Raw genomic sequence first — 17,580 nt, 5'->3', positions numbered from 1 at the left:
TACACACACACACACCCAGCCTGGCAGAAAACTAGTGGCAGCCTTTCAAACGGCTCTCCACAGGTACTACGCTACAAATTGCCTTCGATTCAGCTGCTGCATCAGCTGGTTTTGACAGCTGCGAGCTGGATAATTGGTTCAACTGTGAAAAAATAAAGAATGAACAAGTCGACCACACTTTGGCCTTCTGGCCCCTTCAAGTGTGATGCTTTAGCGCTGATTACAGTGTGTATTAATGAAAGAGCATGGAATGAACACGGTGGAGCTTTACTAGGCTGAAGTTAGATCTAGGTGCTGTAACCAGATGAGACCAAAGATTATTTTTTCTACAAGAACCTTGGGAATGCTGTTAGAGTATGCAGCATAGTATATTAAACATTAATACCCAGTTATCTGAGAAAACTAATTCTCATCTGGAGGCCTGCAGAACTGAAACCTGAAAACTGGAACCATTACCCTAAACATAGACCAAATAAACACAGAAACGGTTCAATGAAAAGTGAAATTGAAATTGTGAAAGTGAAATTAGACTACAGCAAAAAAGGATTCAATTATTTAAAGCCTTTTACCTGTCATTTCCATCACTAAACCATTCAAAAGAACATTTCTTTTCTTTTATTTCTAATATGCAGGCAAGAACATTGCATGCTATTATAAATCTTTCATATAGCTATAAAAAGAAATCAGTTGAGCATTAAGTGAAATTCATTTGTTACTGATCAAACCAGAAAGCGAGACAACCTATAAGTTCTTTATCTACAACAATAAAAAATAAAATAATAATCTGTCTACAGAAAAAATGTAGCATAACGATATTCAAATTTCTAATGACAAAACTTGGTCTTGATATGCAAATTCAAACAAAAAGTATAATATAATTTTTTTTAATCTGGTGACTTAAAATTCTTAATGCACAAAATGAAATTCTCTTCTGTTGTTCCTTTAAACACAAGTATTACAAGATAGGTGTTTATATGGGCTATATGCAGTCAACTGCTTATCAGACAATTTTTAAAGTGAAACAGCTGCATAACATAACAAATTGCAACTAATGCTTTGCAGTATTAGTGTGTGAGATACCAAAAGGAGCTAGGATTGCTTGGATATTTTAGTTCAGGTGTCAGGTATTCACACTTGTCAATAACAATTGTCCAGCCGATTGGTCTCTTTCTGCCTTTGATGGCCAAACATGATGGAAATCCAATAGGGTGAGGTACATCCTCATCAGTGTAGACTATTCCTATTGCCTTTTGGCATTTACATATTTTCTGATATGTGCAACAAAAACAATATGACATTTTTTTTTGTAAGTAAACAACAGTAATAGCCTCTTTAATGCCTGCGCTGCAATAATCTCTGCTCCTTACAGACACAGGTACCATCAGTCGCTCTGGTAATTTCTCTGACTTTAGGAAGGAAAAAGGATATGACGGAGAACTTTTAGAGGTTCTGAACTTTTTAAAAGTTCGGTTTACCTCCATGGCAGAAACTAGACCCCACCTAGTTATGGCATTTTTATAAGGAGCCTGTAAATGTGACAAGAAGTGGCCTGCAGTGAGGTCTGCAGCTGAACCCTCACAGATTTATCACCTCTGCTGCTCCCTCAGCCTCACTGCTCCTCTCACTTTAAAGCCCCATTGCTGCTAGCTGGTGAGCTGGTCCAAGACACTTTTTCATTTTTACTACTGAAATCCAGGACTGAGAACAAAGAGAGTGTGTTTTTTGTGCAAACAGAGACAGGCCAGGTGGCAGACAAGAAGGAAATCTACAAAAAACTATTTGAGATTAGTATAGCTTTTCCTACCAACAGCCATATAAAGCTGTAATACGTAAGGAGAAATACAAAGGGAGGCTCATTAAGCTTTAGTTATGCTTCCACTTGAGGCACATGCAGCATCAACACCCACAAAACATTTTTTAACTCTCAGTTAAAGACGTGATTGAGGAAACAATGGGTCAGCGGTGGCTGGCTGTCTTCCAGCAGGATTGCTGTCACACCAACAAGGCAAGGAGAGACACAGCACCTTACAGATGAAGGCAGCATGCAGCTGATTTTGAGTACAGGTTGCAAATTATCTTTGGCCATTGCTTAAGATTTATAGGTTAGTCTGAATGCAAATCATTCTTGCGTTCATTAATCTATCAAGGGTATTTCATTAGAAGGCATTTGCTGAAGAGCGGGAGAGTTGGTGCTCATAAATTTTGCGTGGCACTCTGATTGTTCAGCAGATCACCGGATAAATGAGTGGACAGCACCAGCCACAAGAAGTGGCTTTCTCCATTATGCTATTATTTCCTACTGTGGGTGCCTCAAGACACATGCTAACATTGTTACAGTGGCTGGGGGTGAACTGTTTATGAACCTGCCAATCTCCAGTCCACAGGCTCCATCCAGGGGCTTAGTGAGGGCAGCTGAGGTTTCCTCGGGCAGCAAATTACATTAAAGAAAAAAAGACACAGTGATTAGAACTAATAAAAGAGGTAATTATAAAACAACTAGAGGTTTTAAGAAGATTTATGCATAAAGCAAAATCAAACACCTGAAACACTCCTAATGCATAACTTTCATATATGCATTCGATTCAATGAGTCGATGCAATCAACTGGTTTTCCTTAGATAGAAAACTTTGAATCAATTTGACTGTAAGATCTGGTGAACTGTAAAGTGCCTTGAGATGGCATGTGTTGTGAATTGGCGCTATATAAATAAACTGAATTAAATTGAATTGACATGGGAGCTGGCTCAGAGCTTGTCTGCCTGCCTGTGTGTTTCCTGGAAAGGGCAGCCTGTGGAGCTGATTTAGAGTTGCCTTTTGTATCTCTGCTTCTTTCTGTATCTCTGCTTCTGTCTCATTGAACCCCAGATGACCTCAGCAGATTGCCGCTCACACTGAGCCTGGTTCTGCTGGAGGTTTCTTGCTATTAAAAGGGAGTTTTTCCTCTCCACTGTCGCTACAAGCATGCTTAAAGTGGGGGATTGCCTTCGAGTCAATGAGTCAATGCAATCAACTGGTTTTCCTTAGATAGAAAACTTTGAATCAATGTGACTACAACAGTCCCTTCCAAGCCATCTGAGAGTAGCACATCGTTTTTTTAATCAGCTCAATGAAAATAACCTAGATGTTTTATTGGACAAGTCAAAAAAGTCCTGCTGCTTGAGATTTGCAACTCTGGGGCACCATAGGATTGCACAATGTCCACTAGAGGTGAATCAAACAGAAAACATTACCTATTCCCATCATACAGTATTCAGATACTTCCTCTGCTCCAATAAAGAGCCACTTATCACAACAGAGCAAATGCCTGCAGTGGCTCCAAACAACCAATTTGATCCCTTTTCTTATTAATTCAGTCAATAATCAAATGGCCGCTTTTTGTTTGTGCTCCCCAGATGGAAAGGCAATTATAAAAACAAACCAAAACAAAATAAGAGATGAAAGTCAAGGCACCAGTAACATACCCTGTCCTGACACAGTAAAAAAAATTAAAATTTTAAACTCATTATTCAATTACACATGCATTATATAATACAGAGACATAATTTATAGGATGGGAATTGATGTCCTGTTTCCATTTCTTTACATCTAGCATAAACAAAAACGTTTTCAGGTAAACATGGCAAAATTAATATCATATGATGGTAGCAATACCACCCACTGACCTCAGGTTATTCTAAAAACTGAGTCCTGTAAAGTTACTTTCTCAAAATCAACCTAATTTTAAACCTATTTAACTCCTCTGCGTCCTTTTATGTGTCTTTGGGTGTTTTTACAAAGAATTCATAACTGCATTGATTTGGTACAGCAGGAGAATTCAGTCAATTACAAACTTACATTTCTTTATTGACGTTCTCATGCTTCAGTCAAACCTGTATGTAGCAATGATAAACCAAGGCGCGGTTTATTATATGTGTTGTTTCGAGAGACTAGAAAATACATTAAGAAAAGAACAGGAAGTTTAATTTTGCTGCACAATCATGATTAATTTCTCCAACTTCAGCATATAATATTTGAGATATTGGAGGAAGTACATCTTAATTTCACTTGAGAACACAGTTGGCAGAGCGTCAGTACTTTAACAGTTGTCGATAGGAACATATGAATCTGCTATAAACACTGTATAATTTAAACAGAAGCGCAACCAAGTTTAAGCTGCTGTGGAAGGGAGCAGCTGAAATGACTAATACTAGATTAGACGGAGACGAGATCCACAGCGAAAAACAGAATACTTTATTATTTTTTCAAAATGTTGCTTAAATTAATACAAGAATAAGAAGATGTCCTAGAATGTTATTCCAACTATGGTGCAGGAATGTTTGGAAAGCAAAGTTATTAATTTATGAACACAAACAGTTGGAGCAGCTAAACACATGTTTAATTTCCCATTCAAGTAAAATATTTAAGATTTCTACATAAGCAGATGTTATGATCTGAAGTGATACACACTGAAAATGATTTGAAAAAAAACTTTTCACTGCTAGGGTAAGAAACATTACAATAACATTATCTGTTCACATGAAGAACAAATATGTCTGATTTGTAAACTAGGAGAACATTTCCAGAAACACAAATCAGCCAAACTATTTTTCTAAACATTTTTATTACCAAATCATTTCAAAGGACACATGGATCAACAGCAGCTACATAAAAAATAGTTTAAATAAATAAAAAAAGAAATGTGTCACAATGTTTCTCCAGTTTTAAGCTCCTTCAATGAGATACAAGAGAAGGAGAGCGAGTGAAATGGGCTTTTTTCTGCTTTATGAAGTATCTAATTGCACTACACTGCACTGTCCCCTCCCCATCGTTTGCTGCACACTGACAGTTAGCTGGCTACAAAGGATGATGATTCACTCTCCTCACTTTCAACAAATGTGCAATTTTTAGTAAAAAAAAAAAAACAAGTGTGAAAATTAAACTCATAACAGTCCAAAATATTATCAAGGTAATACTGTTTTAACACTATAGTTGGCCAACTTTATGCTACATGTGACATTGCAAGAGGAGCAGATAGACTAACAAAAGAAAACAACAATAACCTTTTTTACACTTCTGATAGAGATGAAAAAAAGCTATAATCCTCTGCAGAATAAACTTTTAAGGTTGCTTCCATTTTGGAATAAATTTATCTTATGACCAGTATGATATTAATTGCACTGTTTTTGAAAAACTATGAATAATTGTTTCTACATACATTGGAATACATTGGGCTTATTTTTACTCCATGTTATTACAACGGTTTTAAGCCAATTTTGCAAGGCAAATTTTAAAATCATTAGCTTTACTGGCACTTGATGCAAAGTACTGGTAACATGTGTATAAAGCATGGCAATAATAAATCATATTCTGTCTATTTTTATGTATAGTGTAAAAAGATAATTTGAAAAATATATACCAATGCTAAATGGAGTAAAAATACGTTTTCAAAAGTCCACTTTCGAAGGTGGTTATATTAACATTATTTTGAATACTATATTGACTTTAGTTTCTATTTCCTTGAACCCTAGTCGGCCTCAGCAGAAGGCCGCCAACACCGAGCTGGTTCTGCAGGAGGTTTCTTTCTGTTAAAAGGGAGATTTTCCTCTCCACTTTTGCTGCATGCTGGCATATTAGTCAACAAAAATATGCAAGTGAAAAAAATAATCACAGTAAGCTCATCCAGGAGGAAAATGTCTTGCAAGTCAATAAGTCGATGCAATATATGGATTTTGCTTGTTGAAAATTTTTGACCATACTGACTCCGGGTAAAGTGCCTTGAGATGGCATGTTGTAAATTTGCGCTACATAAATGAACTGAATTAAATAGAACAACTTTTAAGGAACAGTTTTGAAGAGCTGTCCAACCTTTTGCTAAAACGAGGTAGGGGGTACAGTTATGAGGTTCATTTTCTATCTAAAATTGGTATTTGTATAATTATTCAGCATCTTGAACTCCCTGGGAACATAAAAACTGCAGGGCCTCATCATCAAAGTAATTGCAGTTTAATGACAACTAAAAATGGAGGTGAACATAAACACTTCCATGAAACATGGTTTTACTGTATGCACCGCCAGTCCTCCCAAATCTCTAGAAATGGCAACGAGAGGGAGACGTCTTTTCACGCCACGAGGTTAAGATGAATCAGCACCTCGAGAGCTTTGATGCTCATTTGTTGGCGCTGAAAGGCTCATTAGTGCTCTAACAGGACGGGCGCTGAGGTTTGTAAAGATCTCTCACGTCATTCATTAATAATTGATACTTCAAGACTAATCTTGCTTCTTTACTCACTCAGATTCATAAGAAATTTAAATCTCTACCTAAATAAAAACAGCTTTAAAGATGATGTCCTTTTGATGCCTGATTTTCCTTTATCCTGTCAGGAAACAACGAGTATGCCTCTCTCTGCACAACACAAAGTAAGCTGCCAAATCAGGCATTAAAGAGCTTCTAGTTTGAAGCTCTGCATTCAAACACAGCTTTTCTGGAAACAGAAAATGGTATGTCAGCCGATTTCCATCCCCAGCTGAAGAAGTTATCTCTCCAGCGATCACGTCAGCATCCCAAATATTGTTTACACTCGGCTGGCTATCTCGGCCTGGGACAAAGTTTGAATTCTAAATATGGGCAGGCAGGTGCATCCAGCAGTCTGGAGATAAGAAATGAAAGGGATTGCAGGCACTATACCCCTGCAAACTCCTGAGCCGGGTTCACATCATGAGTGATGCACGCTGATTAAACCAGCAGCAACCTTTCATCAGGACCTGCCAGAAGGGACTTTATACTTGATTTATATGGCAAAAAGACCTGTAGATAAGTTAGGAAATAACCAGAATTCATAAAAAGAAAACTAGATGGTCAGCATAAACCTTATTGAAGGGGGAAATGTAAACAGGGAGGATCTAACGTATGTTCTCGTTAACTAATCCCAAAATGCTGCAAATCCTATTTAAAACATTTAGAGTGACAACCTCCCCTGGATGGTTTAGGTAGTTTATAAAAAGGATCAGTGCTCACTGCTATGTTTCCTTAACCTGTACAGCCTCTATGCACAGCCCTGGAACCGGACTGACCATATTATACAGGAGCTTGTTCTGCACACCTCACAGATAAATTTGTTGACTTGGCAACAACGGCTTGGCGATCTGTAGCGCATCACATTTATGGCTCTCTGTCCTTTGTTTCTAAAAAAAGGTTCACGAGAAGAAATAGAAACATAACATGAGGGGAAGAGCTTCCAATTTTAGACCCACCCAAGATAGCAGCAAATACATTAATGGGACTCACTGCTGAAGAAGTACTCACGTTTGGCAGAGCACAGTCTTCTTTTTTACTTCTTTTATATATTTTTTTCTAACATGAAAAGACACTTTGAAATATGTTAGTGGAGAACTGACTGAGATGAAAGCACAGCTCACTTCTTTCAACCTAAAGTATGAACAAACAGGATGCACCATATTGAGGTAGGTATTTAAAAACAAAAAGAAGAAGGAAATTGAGATTAAGGCTTTAAATATGCAGTACTGTGAAAATCCTGCTGATTTCTGCTGTTTCTGCTTGTTTTGTCCTATTTACATGTTTCAGATCATCAAACAGATTCTATTATCACACACATTACATTTTGCAGTTTTCAAGTGTTGACTTTGGGGGATAATTTTTAAAATGAATGATTTTTCAAACTATTTAAAGCAACCTGTTTCTATATGAAAAAGTAAAATTACACCAGAAGCATATCAGCATCTAGAGCAATGAGCAACATATCCCAGCACTGCAGACTTCAGCTGCTTCAGTTAAAGTAAAAAAAAAAACAAGACTGAGAAAAGATTATATTTATATGGTGAACACACTGCTGAACAAAAAGAACATATTGACCACTCTCCAATTTAACGAAAAAAACTCCAATTTAACGAAAAAAACTTGCTGAGCAATTATTTATTCCGTCTACTATAAAATCCTGAAAGATAATTTAATTTCAGCCATCAGTTCATCACCTTCGACTAAAATAAGATTGGATAATGCATGCAACAGAACAACAATCCATAGCAAACCTCTGAATGGTTTGAAATAACACCACATTTGTATAACATGTAAGATAATGTGCGACAGCGGCGTTGGATGTAGTAGTTTGCTCTGAAATCGAAGGGTTGATGATTTAATGTAAGCCCCGGTTTCCGCTTTCAGTGTTGTTATGTACTTGGGCGAGACATCTCACCCACATTACCTACTGATGGCGCCAGTGTGCTGCAGCCTCACTACTGTCAGTGGCTAAAAGTTCGCCACCATCACTGTGCGTGAATGGGTGAATGACTGAATGTAGTTTTTCCAAGTCTCCTGATTTGAAAAAGCACTATATAAATACAGGCCATTTAAGATTCTAACCCAAGTCAAGAAAAAAATCTGATGCATGGCATGACTGGAAGCTGTTCAATGCTTAAAAAAACTCAGGTTAACTACACATTTCTGCAAAATCCCTGTAGATCTAAGTAAAAAAAAAAAAACTTGCTGTCAGCCAACACAAGTGCTAGATTTGTTGGTGCTGAGTGGGCCTCAACTAGTTGTTCTTAGGGGTGAATATTTCTCCAAAAAGGTCAAGATCATTTTCATGGGGAAAAAAAAAATGTCTTTGAGCACATCTGCAATTATCTGATTGATTCTGAACTGTTTCTGCTGACTCTGTTAGTCTCGCCTTTGAAATAAGGCTCTTCCTGCTCCTTTCTACACTAATGGCCTAAATTAGTCTGACTAGCCAACCTAGTAAGAGAAAAACTAAAACAATCGGCAGCACATATTGGGTATCGGTTTGACTGATTTCAAAATAATCAGTATCAACTTTGTCCTCCAAGGCTTTAAGCCTTTGCATTTCTGTGACAACTCCACTTTTCTACTCTTTTTATAACATCGAGAAAAAGAAAAGATTTGACCAAACTGGATTCTTTCCGATTTACAGCAAGAAATGGATTTTGTATTTAGGGGATCGGAAATTTGGAGGGGAAACAACACAGCCTTTAACCCAGCTACCCCGTGTGCATGCATAGGGCCATTAGCTTTTACACCTCATTACAGGTTCACTTTAAAATGCTGTTTCAGCAGACTCAGACATTAGTGTAGTGAGTACTGATATCTAAAAAGACATCTGCAAACTACAAAATACCTTGTGCGGATGCCAGTGTTATACTGGTCATAAGAAGTAGATGAAGTAATAAACAAAAGGTTCTTATCCAAAATTTTGATTACAAAAATTATATCATTTGATTAGGTTATATTCAAAGCATTTTAGCTACTGCTACTAATAATACTATATACTTAAGCAGTTTCTTACATAAAGCTAATCGCATGTGATTTACTTCAGAAAACTAACTTGGCAAACTACAGTCACAATATTTCTTATCTTGTAAGCTATATTTATATTTTGTTTTCATGGATCTACACAGGAAGAAATTAAAAGGCTTTTTCAAGTTCTGTTATATATAAAGTACGTAAACCCTTGATGATGTGCTAACTTTCATATGTGGCAAAATGATTGGAAGGAATTGTGCAGATTGTAAATTCTGCTGCTGTCTAACAGCAGACAAAATTAAGCATTGTCATTTCATAGCCTTTTTAAATAATTTTCATCAACTGACAATCTTGGGCTGAAACTTCCATTCACATATTCAATTTATAGTCCATTCAAAACAAAAGCTTTCATAAGATATAAACTGGTAACTGTGATGCATGTATGCTGTGACCGCTATTACTAAAGTCAAGTTTCTCAAACGTACGCACAATTATAGTCTAAAAAAATTAATTCAGATTCTGATAAACCTACAAAGTCTGATCCTTTCTTAACCAGTGGGGTCCAAGACACACATGCGCTTTCAGAACTTAGGCTAGTATTGTGGAACCACAAAAGGCAGAGAACTAGACTCAGTAGGCCTCAACATAAAGAGTTACACAGAAACTTCAGCAGCACCTAGATCCAAAAGTGGCAAGTGGTATATGCCAGCTGGGAACCGGCATATGCCAGTTGGGAACCGGCATATGCCAGTTGGGAACCGGCATATGCCAGTAGGGAACCAGCCTAAGCCGGTTTGAAACCAACTTATGCCAGTTGAGAACCGGCCAGTTGGAAACCGGCATATGCCAGTAGGGAACCGGCATAAGCCAGTTTGAAACCGACTTATGCCAACTGGGAACCGGCATATGCCAGTAGGGAACCAGCTTATGCCAACTGGGAACCGGCATATGCAAGTTTGTAACCGGCTTATGCCAGCTGGGAACCGGCATATGCCAAAAGAGAACCGGCATATGCCAATAGAGAACCTGCATATGCTAGTTGGGAACCAGCATATGCCAGCAGGGAACCGGAATATGCCAGTAGGGACCCGGCTTATGCCAACTGGGAACCGGCATATGCAAGTTTGGAACCGACTTATGACATCTAGGAACAGGCATATGTGGGTAGAGAACCGGCATATGCCATTTGGGAACCGGCTTATGCCAGCTGGGAACAGGCATATGCCAATAGAGAACCGGCATATGCTAGTTGGGAACCAGCATATGCCAGCAGGGAACCGGAATATGCCAGTTCCCAAATTGCATATACCATTTTTTCAAAACTGGCATGTCAGACACCACTTGTGGCTCTCGCTGTCACTCAGAAAATCTACGAAGTATTTCTGGTTTTAAGGGTATAACACAATAGTGTTGTAAAATATTCTCAGTTTATAAGTTGAAACTTTCCATGACCGGTCTTCGATGATATAAATTTTCTAGTACATTTTTATGTGTATTTTTATGTACATATGTGGAGTTCACATACAGTAGTACAGAAGGAGATGTTTAAAAAGGTGATGGGTACACATAATTTCATTAATAGTATTTATTTTTTTTGTATACCACTGAAAGCAGGAGTTAAAACATAATGGATTGAGAATGTTCTGGATGAACAAATATTCTCATCATGCTGGGAGGGACTGAGGAATGACAGTTATTCCTATGCTTACCCAACATGACTGATGTTGGACTAACAGCCCCAGAACTTCACTCTTTTTACAAGCTAAACCCTGAAAAGGAAATAGCAAATTTACTGAGAATAACATACGCTACTAAATCAGCTTTGTTAATTACTCCAAAATCAATCCTTTTTCTGGATTGAAATATTCAAAAGCTGATGATGTAGTTGTTTGATATAAAACAAAAAGAAAAAAAAATGTGTAGCTCTGTTAATCCAGTGGATACTTAATATTCCCACAGACAGCCCATTGAGAAAAAGGCAATTTATGCAAAAGAAAGAAATCCTAGTGGTTTCACTAATCTCATTCCAATCATTCAGAAAAGTAACAACTATCACGTTGAAGAAGGAATAGGAAGCTCAGACAGAGCTGTATCTACATTCTTGGAGTATTGTTGAAAAATACTTCAGCGTGTCATGTCGCTAGAAGCCGGATATGCTTTGTCTTCACTAACCTGCAAGGCATTTATTTAGAGGAAATAAAGCCAAAGCCAAGGTCCTGAGTGTGTGTGTTAAACCATCTGCTGTTTGAAGATAGTGTTGATATTCAGACATGTGATCCTTCTTTTGCAGTTGAGTGTTTATTCAGTTAATAATGTGGCCAAATATACGTCATCATTTATACACTCCAAGACATTTTGTCTCAAAACAAAACGAAGAAAAAAACCACAACCAGTCAAAGCCTGAGAAAGAAAAATAGAGTGCATGAAAACACAGATAATTGACATTTATGATAAATGTCACAGATGCTGTTCCTTTATCAATTAGCATTCATACTGACTTTGCTAAACACAAGATTTGGGCAGTAAAAGAGATTGGATGAGGCGCATTAAGCTAAGATTAATGCTGGTTTCAGGGCTTTTTGATAAAATGTAAAACTTGTTCAGTTACATGCCTTTTGGCATTGCTCATGTTACTCGGTAGTCACTTTGAAAATATGCACAGAAAGACAGATAAGGAGAAGACTTCTAGTATTGATGTCTCTGGGGAAACCCTGAAGATAAACAAAGAACTAAGGCAAAGGTATCTTGTCTTCTCTCGCTGTTCACAGCTTAAACAGTTTCAATTCCAAGAAGTGACTTACAAGAACTTCATAGTGCTTTGAAAAAATATTTATACCCTTTGAATCTTAATATTTAAATCCCCATAAACGGTGAGATGGTTCTAACAAATTGGACATTTGATTTGTATTTTTTTTTAACCCCCAAAAGACCCTGAATAGTGTGGAAAGCTAAGTGATTCAGTCCCCTTTACCCTCATACCCCTAAATACAACTCCCAGCAGGAGTCCAACTGTGAAATTTCATTCAAGCATATTTCTATAAAAGTTCTGTAAAACATCACAGGTTTGATGGTGAACATTACTGAACAGACATTTATACAGACCAATGAATACAGCCAATCTGTGCTTGAGTTTTTCTGCAGTGAAAAACTCAAGCATAAAGTTGATAGGAAGGTAATTGTTTTTTTTTACCATTGTACAATACTTTGTCTTAGTCACACTGAACCTCAATAATACCATTGGTGGGTAGCAACTTGCTACATGTACTTGAGAAACTTTTATAGAAAAATTTACTTTAAGGAGTAGTTTTTCTGCACAATGCTTTTTCACTTTTACTTGAGTAAAAATATGATAAAGTATCACTGCTCTTACTTAAGTAAAATGTCAGGCTACCCATCATGAGTAACTTTACTTAAAAAACACAAAACTGCAGCAGAGAGACAAACACCTACACAATGTCTGAGACATCTGTTTAGTACTCCATCTTAATTGTTTTAATGTTATTTACCATTTGTTTATGTCCTTATATATCATTTGAAATGCAGTTTACTATATCATATAACAGTATGTAACTTACCATATTCTCACCTACATCGATGACATACTATCGAAATGATTTTTTAATTACTGAATGGTATATATTGATTTGTTTCTCATTTTCAAAATGAGCAGCTAACTTTATGTTTTGCAAATATACACATTAAATCAGATGTTATCATCAGTTACTCAGTACTTGAATAGCCTTGTTCCCAATTACTTTTTTACTCTTGATTGAGTGATTTTTATTTGGATGGCTACTTTTTACTTTTGCTTGAGTAAAAATATGATGAAATAATGCTTCTCTTACTAGACTACAGTTTTTTGGGTACTCTACCCACCTCTGAATAATACATACATTTATAGTAAAACTGTGAGGAAGTAATAAAATAAATAAAAACCCTTTTTCATAAGTCACTGTGAATGTAAAGTGTAAAGTTGCAGCTCTCTGGGTCAAGATTCACCCAAGGCAGCCATGTCTTTATAAATTACTTTCTATAACTAGCATTTTAAATAATTCATCCTGCCAAACCAAACAGCTGTTACATTTCCATCAGGCGTTGCTGTGGTAAACACATTTCTAAGTAATGTTTGCGATGTGCCTACCAAAGCTCAACTCAAATATTCAACAGCTACTGAGACCTTTCAGTGTCACGAGATGGAAACACAGTGTTTCTGGAGAAACCCCACAGAATGCTCCTTCATGATGCCAGGGCGAGATTTACAGATGGAAGTATGCTAAAGGTCAGCGGCCTAATCTCATGAGTCGGGTTTTATCAACCAGTAAAGAACCACAGCCCCTGAGTCAACAATATTGATTTGCTGCCACTGATCCCCATGACATGGACATGTCCCTGGAGACAAAGGTCAGGCACAATCACATGATCCTGCAGGCTGTCAGAAGCTCAGTCAAATGTCTGCATAAAGAGACATTTTGGGGATTCAGCTTTAACTGGGGAGGGCAATCCTGATGGTGCCGGACTAAAAAGATCTTTTATAGAAACTATAACCAGATGCTTCATAAGGTAACCCAGTCTGCTCTGCTCTTCCTGGAGCTTAACCCACTGCCTGGCCTGAAGCATAACTGCATAATGGATCTGTGTCCCCTTTCTTTTTTTAACAGCATTTCACAGACACTAACATGTTTATCCAGAGCATTTAAAGAGCCTATCCAGAGATGTATTTCTTTATAAACAACTGACTGTGGCAGTAAAAACAAAAACACACAGCCGGTAAATTAGGTTAGGATTTCAAAACATTCAGACTATTCAGAAAACGCTTAATAAAAAATAAACTGCTTACTCCCATACACTGCTTTGTGGCCATTTGAGTTAATGGCAACACCAAAGGCACCATAATTATTTGGATATATGTAGATATTTGTAAACATATTGGCGAAGAAGGCAGATTCTGAAGCATTTCAGTTGCAAGCTGATGTAATTTAGCTGAAGTTTGACTGATGGCTCATGATAGAACCAAGTTAACATCTGCCTTAAAGCCTCTTATTGGTTTTACACTTTTAGCACACAATTCGAGCATCTCTCATTTAGTATTAAAAAAAACAAACAGAGAATGATCAAACTTAAAGATAAATCAGTTTTGACCTAATCTTCTTTTTTTTTTACTCATTCAGTTTAAGTCTCCTTACACTTTTAATAAATAGGTGGATGATATGGACTCTAAATCTACTATTTTGTGTTACAATAACTGATTAGATACTTCTTGAGATACTTTGAACAGTAAGAAAAAGCATTTAAAGGAAGGATGTGGTAATGTAATAGTAAAACAAAAAGAAACAATTATCATGTGGATGCAGCAAAATGAGTGGTAGAGAAAAGTATGGCTGGAAGCTTTAACAGGAGAAACTGTGCAATGTGACAGACATGGGGGATTTAATAGATAATTATAGAAATAACAAAGGCTGCCCGTGTCCTCACTAAGACTAAGAAAGTAGAGCACATCACCCCAGTTCTAAAGTCCTTACACTGGCTCCCTGTATCTCAGAGAATAGACTTTAAAATACTTCTGTTAGTCTATAAATCTCTGAATGGCTTGGCGCCTAAACACATCACAGACTTGCTATCAGTGTATCAACCCTCCAGACCACTCAGGTCTTCTGGCTCCAACCTGCTCTGCATATCTAGAACCAGAACTAAACATGAAGAAGCAGCATTTAGTTCCTATGCTCCACTTATCTGGACCAAACTTCAAGAAAACTGCAAAAGTGCGGAAAGCCTGAGTTCCTTTAAATCAAGACTAAAAACACATTTCTTCAGGATTGCGTCCGACTGTTCTAGTTAAACAGTTCAACTGAAACATCATTAGTTCAACTTTTTTATTTCCTTTAGTCCAACGGTTTTTAATGTTCTTTTTTGTTTCTGCAGTTTTTTTTCCTACTTGCTTTTATTCTGTTTTATTTTCCCATATTTTAATCATGTAAAGCACTTTGCATTGTCTTTGTACTGAATTGTGCTATATAAATAAATTTGCCTTGCCTTGGCCACTTATTTTAATGTTTTTATCTGCTGGACTATGTTGGTCAGACAAAATAAGAAATGCGTTGCTCCTATGCTCATCCTCACATGCAGGGATGGCTTGTGGTTGCTATGGCCAGGGTTTTTCTCACGCATTTCCACGGCTGTTTAGTAACCAACCACAGCAATTTTCTGTGTGATCCAGCGCCCTGTTTTTAACCACCAAAGCAACAGATGAACTGCTGATCACAGCGTGACAGTCTCTAATTGGGGACATTTCCCAACTTTGATGAGTATGCTGGTAAGAAGAGGCTAATTGAAGTTGAACAGAGGGAGATGATTAGATGTTATCTCTTACTTGTCCTGTGTGACATGCTCCCTGATGGCTCCCAGGCTGCCGGTGCCCTGCAGCAGCCTGCAGGTTGCCAGGTGCCGCTGGTACTGCTCCTTCAGGCAGCCGTTCTCCGCGCACAAGTCGGACACTTGCTGCTCCAGCTCCTCTATCCGTCCTCTCTGCCTTTCCAGCAGCTCCTGTTGGGTCTCGATGATCTTGTTAAGCTCCTTCAGATATTCCGCAGCCCTGGTAGGGTTCTCGATCGGACAATCCATGTCGTCCCTTCACTCCTATCTGGTTCTTTTCGCCGAGCTTTCTCCCCGTGGAAGCCGTGGGGGAGACAGCTGCTTTAGTCCTGCTTGGCTTTAGGCGCAACAATTCTGCAGGTCCAGTCTTTTACGCCGCGTCATTGTTTTGCTTTTAAGTCTTTCACTTTAAAAGAGACAAAAAAAAAAAAAAAAACCGCAGATATAAATGTATAAATGTTCCTAGACCAAGCGCGCCCTGGTCACCGCGAAGCTACACGCGTGGAAAGCCGTGGATCAAGTAGAGCTGATGTTGATGAACCCAGCTGACTGGCCGCTCAGATCTGACTGTTCCCCCTGTTGGCAGAGCGCTGTGACATTTCTCCATGCTCTTCCCGTCACTTTTCGTAAACAGACGCTGGCCATTCAGTGGGCGGGGCCCTCAAGTTTTATGAAGCTGCGGCTCCCTGAGGGCGCTCAAGGTTTTCATAAAGAAAACGACCCTGTTTAGGAGGAAAATATGTGGATGGTTCAACTTTGCTGCATTGATGAGCTTTGGCTCCCAGTAACGCAGTCATCTCACTAAAGCACAACATATCTTCAATGCACAGGCGTAGCCAGAACATTTTTATAAGGGTGGCCAGGAAATAACCAATGTACACTGAGCGGGGCCAAAAGTTGATTGGCACCAGAACCTCAGGGTCAACCTACACCAGGCCGGGAATGGTAAATGTTCCTAGTTTCAGCGTGCAAGGCAGTATATACAGTATAGCCCATCCTTGTCCTGCACATCCTTGTGATGGTTGTCATATGGTGTAATTTTCTATTACTTCAAACTATAAAATGCTTGCAACAAACTAAATTATAATAAAACAAAAATGCTTTCTGTACACCAAACTACGACGTTCCTCTTATATTTGGCAAATTTATGTTCGAATATTTTGCAACAATATGTTGCGGTGCAGGATGGGTTTTGCATCTGTACTGTATACATTAATGGTGTGCAAAATAATCGTCATGATGATGCATCGTGATTCTAATTTTCGTGATCTACTGCATTGATTCTTGATGCCAAGTATCGATTATTAATTCTAAAAAATAAATAAATAAAATTGCATGAATGGTTGGCGATCATCAGCCAAAAACAAGTGTAATACAACTTCCAGTCCATTAGATGTCGCTGTGGATGTGTTGACACACGCTGCCTTGTGTCACAAGCATTTCTGGCCGCGGGATACTGCGCCGAGTCATGCAAAAACAACACATGGAGGAGAAAATATTGCAATGCATCACAATAATTCAAGTATTGTGATGCATCGTGATAGAATCGCATCGTGGCCTGTGAATCTTGATTCGAATCGAATCGTGACTTCTTTGGCAATACCCACCCCTAGTATACATGATTCCATTTCATTGCCCACATGCCACCTAGACTGGCAATGAATGCTTACACACCACTGAGCATCATGTATTCATTCTTGAAGAACTGCCTTTCTGCCTCTATATTGAATTGTTTTATGTTGGTGTTTTTACAACACTCGAGTTTACATTGTACACCTTGTGTGAGTGGGTGTCTGGCTGGCTTCATGCAATTGTGAACGTTATGCAGCAGCAGTCACTGTGGCCAAAGTCAACAAAACCGTATTATAGAAGTCTTGGTGATGGTTGTCGTGTGATGATCAGTCAATCCACATTATGTAATTGTATGGTGTTTCACATTTTAAGAGCAGTTTTAATGCG

At 38.1% G+C, this 17,580-nt stretch overlaps 1 protein-coding gene across 4 annotated transcripts in view; it reads right to left on the bottom strand.

The window, feature by feature from the left end:
- The window catches only part of LOC119781377 (IQ motif and SEC7 domain-containing protein 1-like), a 153,271-nt gene extending 137,077 nt beyond the window's left edge, over positions 1–16,194 (bottom strand). For 2 of the 4 annotated variants that reach the window (XM_038281796.1, XM_038281804.1), the window contains exon 1: positions 15,620–16,192. In XM_038281796.1, coding sequence (XP_038137724.1) covers positions 15,620–15,870 — 251 coding nt within the window. In that variant the 5' untranslated portion in view covers positions 15,871–16,192. Of the gene's footprint in view, positions 1–15,619 lie in introns of all 4 variants that reach the window. The other 2 variants (XM_038281802.1, XM_038281797.1) reach the window with 2 other exon arrangements.
- Between the last annotated feature and the right edge of the window lie 1,386 nt (positions 16,195–17,580).

Source organism: Cyprinodon tularosa, unplaced genomic scaffold (genome assembly GCF_016077235.1).
Source record: "Cyprinodon tularosa strain WSP-4 unplaced genomic scaffold, ASM1607723v1 ctg176, whole genome shotgun sequence".
Classification (NCBI taxonomy): Eukaryota; Metazoa; Chordata; class Actinopteri; order Cyprinodontiformes; family Cyprinodontidae; genus Cyprinodon; species Cyprinodon tularosa.
The sequence above is the reverse complement of the archived record's forward strand: the minus strand, read 5'-3'. Positions and strand labels throughout refer to the sequence as shown.